The 9,365-nt window shown below is 33.1% G+C and overlaps 1 protein-coding gene across 1 annotated transcript; it reads left to right on the forward strand.

Moving 5' to 3' along the window:
- The first annotated feature begins 288 nt into the window (after nucleotides 1-288).
- LOC124543129 (putative peptidyl-prolyl cis-trans isomerase dodo) lies at nucleotides 289-4,618 on the forward strand. Its single transcript, XM_047121196.1, has 3 exons — nucleotides 289-578; nucleotides 2,403-2,618; nucleotides 2,840-4,618. Exons 1-3 carry the CDS (start codon nucleotides 515-517, stop codon nucleotides 3,058-3,060), a joined length of 501 nt encoding a protein of 166 aa, XP_046977152.1. The 5' UTR covers nucleotides 289-514; the 3' UTR covers nucleotides 3,061-4,618.
- Nucleotides 4,619-9,365: the final 4,747 nt, after the last annotated feature.

Below are 9,365 nucleotides of genomic sequence, written 5' to 3' on the forward strand. Positions count from 1 at the left end.
ATTTTCTTCCACATTACCCTTAATAAAACTAATGAGCAGCTCTGGTAGCTCAACTATAAACGTTCTTTATATATATTATAGAAATATTAAAAAAATAAAATACAATTTATTTAAATACTTTTTTTTATTACAATTATAAAATCAAAATTCATATAAATTTAATAAATTGAAGTCCCACATCTGCCGAGTGCCGAGTGTCCTGTGATGGCCACATATTGAAGCCAATACATTTCAATATTATAGTTATAATTTCCAATTTTTACTAAGTTTTAAGTTTCCGAACGTAGTATATCTCGGTACGTATTGTCGTACAAAAAATCGATACTCGGTTCCTTCAGATTCCAGAACAGTTTTTCGGTTAACTTAACACTACGCATGTGCAGTGTGCATCCCTATACCTTCTACTTTATTCTTGTTACCGCTTCGTGCACTAGTTAACGGTTGTCATTAGCACTAGCGAAAAAAAGCATATATTTTGTTGGGTTACTTAAAAAAAGTGATAAATCTTTAGAAAATGGCTTCAACCTCAGAAGAAACACTTCCAGAGGGGTGGGAAGCACGTAAAAGTAGGAGTACTGGTAAGTGCATATATACAATTTAATTATTTATTACCTACCCTGCATCCTTTATTGATTTTTAGACCTCGAGCTAAAATTAGTCGAACCGGTGTCCTTTATTAAATAAAATTGATTAATTGATTTAAGTCGATTCTATTTTACAATAAAACAGCATGCTTAGTTACTAAAAACTAATCATTATTAACAACCCTTGTTCATTAATGATTAGTCTGTTTAAAAAACATAATATGTTGAAGACCATAGGGGTTTAGGGAAATCTTACTAGACTTATGTTATGCTGGGTTATCCCTTTTGTTTAACCAAAATCTTTTTTCATAGTTTTGTAGTGTTTGCAGTTTACATGTGTTTTATTGTATTTTGAACTAAATATTCTCTTATAATTTTTTATAATTTTATGATGGAGGTGTCATATCATTTGAAACATGTCTAGACAAAGCTTATGGTGTCATGCTAATGTCCTTTGTTTCCTTCGAATACAAAGTTTAAATGTGTCACTCTACAGTGAATCGAGACCTTTACATACTCACATTTGAAAACAATATATATTTTCTTAGGTACTTTTGATAACAATAGTACATTGATTTCTTGCAAATTAGAATACAGTTCATTGGTTTGATACCTTACTCCATTTTGATCGAGCGAGTGAAATTAGTGTTGCAAGTTTTATAGCTCTTAATATAAAATTGAACAGCATTTAACCATTAAAATAAATACATAAAGCTATTACATATCACATGTATTATCGAAACTGCACTGCACTAGAGGCCATTATTAGTTTATATATATAAAAGGTATTGAAATGAAATATTATATGTTTTTTTTTTATTTAGAGGTGAATGACAATTTATTATTATGCAGCTTGACCTCTGTCCAAAAATTAAATTCACAAAATATTTTAATAAAGTCCCTCAGTTCATAATATCAATTCATAATATAGTCAACAGTTTTTTGTAAATATATGAACAGAAATAAATAAAATAAATCTGTGGACATCTGCATTTTGATTGTATACATAATATACTTAGTAGTGTTTTAACTACAGGTACTTATTGATGGCACTTTAGAGGTACACCTCAATTGGTTTCAATTTCTTACGGTGTATCTGTGGTCAGTGATGACCACCTGCCATGAGGAGGCTCTTATGGCATTCTATTAAAAAATTATATATAAAAAATATGTTTGTTTCCATCAACACATTGTTTGACAAACAGAAGCTTAGATAAGCTGTTTACCAATAGGTGGTGATACTCGTTCAATTGATCTTAATGACATTTGGTATATATACAATGATGGTTTCACTTGACATTCCCTGAGCCCTTAAAATTGACTAAATCCTATACATATCCAACCACAAGACGACAGAAACCAAATAAACAACATTTGAAATCAAATTAGTGTGATATTATTGATTAACAACTTGAATAATCTGTAATATTCAATATGTATGTTCAATAAAAATGAGTATTTCATTAGAATAATGTTTTGGTTTAAATAAATTTATATTTAGAGCAGTTAAAAATTGCATGGAATGCATTAATCTTAAGTTATAATATCTTTCTTCGTTCTTCAATTGGAATAGACTATAGGTATTTATTTTGGTAACTGATTTGATAATTTACTTATATACATTTGTTGTGCTCCAAACATTCAAATTGCACTGATATTTTGATCACACCAAATATATACTTGTTAATTGTATATGTAATATACATATATTATCTTCAAGGATCATATTATTAGGTACATATCTTGAATAATTAATGCTACATAAAAAAACTGCAATGTAATGTCCATATTTTTAAAATATTATACATAAAATTACAGGTATGATATACTTCTTGAACACTCATACCAAAAAGTCGCAGTGGGACAAGCCAGATGGCCCTGCTCCTTTGGTAGATGAGGATGATGATGAGGTCTGTCCTGTTCAAATACAATGCAGCCATTTGCTTGTGAAGCACGCTGGGAGCCGGCGCCCGTCGTCTTGGCGCGAAGAGAACATCACTAGGACAAAGGAGGAAGCTCTGGAGATGTTAAAAGGTAATTTGAAATTATACATTATTCAAAACAAACATCTTTAATAAATTAAAAATCAGTTTTTCAAAACTGTACAATTGATTTTCATAAATACTATTATTAATGGAGAATCTTAATTTATTTTAAAATAATTAAGTCACTAAAAATTATATCTATCAAGAAGTAAAAGGAAAAAAGTTTACCCAAATTGTGAATAATATAAAATGTACTTACAATCTATACAGAATTTCGCAAGAGGATTGTGAACAAGGAGTTGTCTTTTGAGGAACTGGCCAAGACTTATTCTGATTGCTCATCAGCCAAGCGCAATGGAGATTTGGGCCGTTTTAAGAAGGGACAGATGCAGAAAGCATTTGAGGATGTGGCTTTTTCTCTCAAGATTGGTCAACTGAGTCAAGTGGTTGATACTGATTCTGGCCTCCATATTATCGTGAGGACGGCTTAAATAAGTTTCTGTAATGTATTCTATTTTGTTAACCAAAAAAATTAATTTTTATAAACATGTTCACATTACAATTTTATATAGTTTTTTTATTAAGAAAAAATCAATTCTAACTTTGTCGACAATTTCTAATTATTCAAAAGTATCCTATTATATAATTTTACAGTGCGAGCAAAGTGTGAACATGTAAATTTTGTATTCTACAAACTCATTTGTAAATTTTATTTTGTCGAATATGTAATACAATAAATCGTCTTACTCTACCTTGCATTTATTTTAAATTTTATTAACAAGCTGCAAACAGATTTATCATTGACATGGCTAATCTTATTGGAAAAAAAAAATAAAATTTTATTAAAATCTAAATGTTAGTGGTTAGTTCAAACATTGTGTCTACACTTCCAATAAATAAATATATACATTTGAAATATTTACTCTTACAAAAAACGAAATTTGTCACAATGAATAAATATTCAAATTTCAAATTTATATTTATTTATTGAGGATTTCACTGTAGTAATTAACTTATTATGATATAAAATGTTGTATTATCTTACTTTTCCCGTATCTGTAGTGGTAGAGGAAATGTTCAAGGTGTCTAAATATATTGTTAAAAAGATAAGAATTCTATGAGAATATAACATAATATTGCACTATTCTTTTCACACTATTTTATCATTTTGAATTTCATATTTTCTCTTTCATTGTGACTTAGTTTTATTGGAAATGCAAAATTCCCAATTGATCCAATGTTTCAAATATCCAGTGATAAAGACTGTTGAACTGTTTTTGAGTGTAAAACACTCCTGCTTACTTATTAATTGTTTTTAAAACACTATTTGTTCAAAATAAATATCATATTTTAGAACATCAATTTATTTATTTTGTTCACCAAATCAGAGAACTTAATACATTGTAACTTTAGTAAATTAAAATTGCAATTGAATGTAATTTAGTACATAAAACAATTTTCCAACAAAAGTATTACATATTATACAAAAACATTTTTAAAACTCAAAACTATCTCAGTTTTAGACATTAAACTGTTAACAGCATTGATAATAATGGTTTTATGTTTTTATTTATTTCTGAAGTTATAACTAATAAAAGGTCAACTATGAAAATATTCAATAAACATATTATAACTTATTACTTTTTTTAACAATGTAGAACATGGTTTGATCACTTTTGAAGTATATCTATTATGATATTTTTTATGAAAGCAGTGGTAACAAAAGTAAAACTTTTTCTTGTAGAAAAGTAATCATACATTGATTTTACATACAATAAAGACTGCAAACAAAATAATACTGTACTGTAATTTTAAATTGTTTTATTCTTTTTTTATTTTATCTTACTTCCTAGCACAAGTTTCGATTTAAAATATTGCTAGTACCTAGTTATTGTGGTATAAATGTGTAGAATCATTGAGTTTAGATGTAAACGGCCAGGCCGTCCGTTGTCTTCTCTGTTCCTAAATTATTGGTGTCTCAATATTTCATGTTCTTTACAATGTATCGTAAGAAAAATGTAATATTCGGAAATAAATAAATAATATATACTTTTAAATTTTATTCCTAATCCTCAAATATTTTATATTTTTATTATATTTACCTTTAAAAACGTAAGGGAAGACCTTTTTGATAAAATATCATCATTGTTTAACCAGTATGTACAAAATATTTATGAATGATCAGGGCCGTAGCCAGGATTTCATTTTTTTCCGAGATCCAGAATAAAAAGCAACAGGTTAATTTTAAAATAAGCATAGATTTAAAATTATATTATAGATTAATAATTATATTAAAATTGTACATAATTTATACAATTTTTTTTAAAAGACCACCGACGATTTTTTTGTGTTATAGGGGAAAATGAGCAAGAAGCTCACCTGATGGTAAGTGAATATTACCGCCCTTGGACATCTGCAACACCGGAGGCCTTGTAGGTGCGTTGCCGGCCTTTAAGAAAAGAATACGCTCTTTTTTTGAGATTCCGTAATCATATCGATACGGAAAAAACGCCACAGAGTGATCCACAGAGTGGTTGTGCGAGGGAGAAAATGTCTTAAAAATAGCACTGTTGTGGATTTTCGGACATCAAGGTGGTGTGGGTGAACTTTGAATTTTGGCGAAATGTCCGAAGGTGAATTTCAGCAGCCGGGATTAATCCGAATAATTCCTCGGAACGTTTCCCATGAATAATTCGGTAGAATATGTAGAGTGATCCAACACCACTACGCAAAGCCAAAGGATCAAACAGGTCGGAAAGGGCTTGATCGTCGATAATTCGAGCCGCTCTGCGTTACATATGGTCAAATGGAAGGAGGTGGTACTGGGGAGCACCCGTCCAGAGGTGAGGGGAGTATCCCATGTGGGTCGAATTGGCGCCTTGTATAGTCTTAGGCGATGGGCCGACGTGATATATTGTCTTGCCTTGCTGAGCACACCGAGCTTTTTTTATGCCAATTTGGCTTTGCCTCCCAGTTGACCGCGGAACTGAAGGAGGCTCAACATATCCACGCTAAATAATGTTCTGAAATCGTGGAGATATGACATATGGCTAATATTTTAGCGTTTAACGCGCAAACTTTCGTCGTTTTGCGGTTGCAGAAGATTAAGTTTAGCCGGAGGTTCCGTAGCTACAATGTGACCCGGTGAAGGCAGGGAGTCGATCTACCTATGAGTTGTCTACGGTACTGTCGTCTGCATAGCAGAGAATGTTACAGATTTGCAACAAATCATTGATATGCAGAAGAAACAGAGTGAGTGATATACCGCAGCCTTGTGAAACACCAGCATTGACAATTTTTACATAAGAGCATGCACCATAGATCACGACTTTAATGCCCCGATCTCCCAAAAAGCTGGTGATCCAATTGCATCATTTCCTACGGCAACCCGTAGAAAGGGAGCTTCGAAAAAAGCGCTTTGCGCGATCGATGCGATCGAAGGCCTGCGCTATGTCCTAACTGGCTGCCAATACCTTCCCCTCTGTCAACTTCTTCCGCCCATCTATTAGTAACATAAATTAGAAGATCACCGGCTGAACGACCCCTATAGAAACCGTACTGGTGGTCGCTAACCAGCTCGTACTCCTCCTCTCTTGGTACCGCAGGAGCTGGTCGATTAGAATTGACTCCATTACCTTGAAAAAGGAGGTGATGACTACAGCCCTATAATTGAACGAGTCTGATCTGTTGAACTTAAAAGAATATAGAGAATTCATCTCGTGCTCGGCGTTGAAGGAAAACATCGTTAGGAAACCAGCATGTGTCTAATTTTATAGAAATTCTGTCACATGTGTATTCCACCAACTCACATTGGAACAGCGTGGTGGCTCATGCTCATATGCTCCGAACCTTCTCCTCAAAGGAAGCGGAGGCCTTAGCGTAGCAGTGGGAAATTTACAGGCTGTTGTAGTTGTTGAGCGGTTGCCCTTTTTAGAGATCGTATGCACCAAAGCAGTCTCCCAGGTGTTTGCAAAGAGCGCTATCCGGCTTCTAACGTTATATTCATATATTTTCAATATAATATACAATGCAACCTTAATATAACGTACCTCAATATCACGACTTCCTCTAATTAACAAAATTTTCGGAATCCCCTCGAATTGTCCATAAGAGTCGATGTAAAATATATCTATATGATGTAATATATATCTTTATAAAGAATTTTCAACTATCTAGGAAAAGTATAAATACCTCTAATTAACGAATATTGAAATCAATAAATACTTACGTGTTGTTTGTTTAATTAGTGCAAAATATTTTTTTGATCATACGATTACCGCGATTTTCCTTAACTTAGCGAAAACATTTCGGGGGTGTTTGAACCCCCAAAACCTGCCTACGGCCATGTGAATGATATCTAAAAACTTCCTCACTCATTGTTCTTTATATTTGTCCGTATCAAACCGAGACCGAGACCGAGACCATATCAAACAGCTGTTTTGTCTAATAAATTATCCTTAGCGTTTGCACTGAATAATTTGTATACAACAACAAGATCAACATATTTAAAACAGATAAACCATTAGCGGAAAAAAAAATTACCATTCACCATTATTTAAACAAATATAATTAATAAATTACTATTTTTACAAAAATGCCGACATTTGATACCATAATTTTTAAACAGCTTATCTTTTGCCTATAATTCCAATCATATTAGAAATAAAGATAAACAAACCCTATATTGAAGTATTTCATGCAATTTGTTAATAACTCAGCTGCTATTGTGCACTACTAAATCTTAATTCGGCAAACTAAGAATTTAATTGCCGACTTAAACTTATAAATAATGATTAGTTATTTATCAAAGGAATTGTCCATCAATCTTAGAAGACACAAATTCCTATCCCCATTCTCAAACTTAGTGAAAACCCTTCATACTACAATTCCTACGGTGCTATACCTTTCATCTATTCGCCTTTTCGTTAAATTTAGCAAAGAACACGTTGCAAAGAACCGGCTGGAATCGTTACTGAAAAGCAGAAACGTACTCGATTAATAGGGTCGAGCACCATTGATAGCATTCTCACAACAGACTCGAATCGCCTTTGCTAAAGGGGAGTATCTTGTGAGAATCTTTCTAAATATCTTCTACATATTAAGTTGGGGAAAAAGTCTTTTCGCATATAGTATGTATGAACCTGTAATAAAATCTCTTTGGCTATACCATTTGTATCTGGCTGGTTTTGGTATCATTAAAAAGTTTTAATTTTAAAGAAGGCACTTCCAAATTCAAATTAGGAATTAGTGTGATTTTCATTTGTTTTTGTTGTTGTTAAAATGAGTGAATCTAAAGAAGAAATTCGATACATTTTAAATTTTTACTATAAAAAAGGTAAAAATGCAACTCAAGTCGCGAAAAAAATTTGTGATGTTTATGGACCTAATGCAGTATCTGTGAGAGTAGCGCAAGTTTGGTTTAAGCGTTTTCAAGCCGGAAATTTTGATATCAAAGATGCATCTCGCTCTGGTCGCCCTGTTACGGACAAAATTGATGCCATTTTTGAAAAAGTGGAGCAAGATCGGCATATTAGTAGTTACGATGTAGCTGAAGAACTGGCAATTGACCACAAAACGGTTTTGACTCATTTGAATAAAGCTGGGTACACAAAAAAGCTCGATATATGGGTGCCTCATGAACTCACTGAAAGAAACCTAATGAACCGTGTACTCATTTGTGATTCTTTATTACGACGTAATGAAACCGAACCATTTTTGAAGAAGCTGATAACTGGTGATGAAAAGTGGATCACATACGACAAGAACGTGCGAAAAAGATCGTGGTCAAAGGCCGGTCAAGCTTCACAGACTGTGGCAAAACCCGGATTAACTCACAACAAGGTAATGCTGTGTGTATGGTGGGATTGGAAGGGCATCATTCAATATGAGCTGTTACCGTCCGGCAGGACCATCGATTCAGAACTGTATTGCGAACAATTGATGAGATTGAAGCAAGAAATTGAGAGAAAGCGGCCAGAATTGATCAACAGAAGGGGTGTGGTTTTTCACCATGACAAAGCTAGACCTCACACATCTTTAGCCACTCAACAAAAATTACGAGAGTTTGGCTGGGAGGTATTAATGCATCCGCCGTATAGTCCTGACCTTGCACCTTCAGATTTTCATCTGTTTCGGTCTCTGCAGAATTCCTTAGGCAGTGTCAGGTTAACATCACGAGAGGACTGCTAAAACCACTTGTCGCAGTTTTTCGATCAGAAGCCCCAAAATTTTTATAGCAATGGGATCATGTCACTACCAACAAGATGGCAAAAAGTAATGGAACAAAATGGCACCTACATACTTTAGTCAAATGTAAATAAACTATAAAAAAAACTTTTTGAATTTTCATATAAAATACGAAGAAACTTTTTCCCCAACCTATTATATGATTTCTTTCTTCAACTCAGACAGAAAATGAATGAAAACTGTACTGATTTGCACAATGAACATATATGCAAGAAATGTGAAAAAGAAATTAATTCCCTTAGAGTAGTGATTAGAATTTGGTGATGAGCTCACCCTTAAACCCTTAAGATGATCTATAAGACCATAACTCGTAGTTACTTGAAATACGGGCTCTTCGTTGTAAATGTCTTTGTAAAATCTCTGTGTGGTGTGATGAAAATTTGAGAGTCGGCCCTCCTTTACAAATAGGGAGGCAATGTTTAGGTGACCGCTTTCTCATCAAATCGTTACAGTTCTCTCCTCCTCTATTGATCGGATTAAACAAACTATATCTTTGCAAACCAGATAGTCCATCATCCTTATTCCTATTAAGCTGTTTCCTTAAGTAAAC

Source organism: Vanessa cardui, chromosome Z, assembly GCF_905220365.1.
Source record: "Vanessa cardui chromosome Z, ilVanCard2.1, whole genome shotgun sequence".
Taxonomy (NCBI): Eukaryota; Metazoa; Arthropoda; class Insecta; order Lepidoptera; family Nymphalidae; genus Vanessa; species Vanessa cardui.

Bases quoted from the DNA above. Each gene is read 5' to 3' on its own strand.
- LOC124543129 (XM_047121196.1), top strand. From the start codon at position 515: ATGGCTTCAACCTCAGAAGAAACACTTCCAGAGGGGTGGGAAGCACGT. The intron at 579-2,402 runs GTAAGTGCATAT...ATAAAATTACAG, and splicing joins ACGTAAAAGTAGGAGTACTG to GTATGATATACTTCTTGAAC. The intron at 2,619-2,839 runs GTAATTTGAAAT...CAATCTATACAG, and splicing joins AGCTCTGGAGATGTTAAAAG to AATTTCGCAAGAGGATTGTG.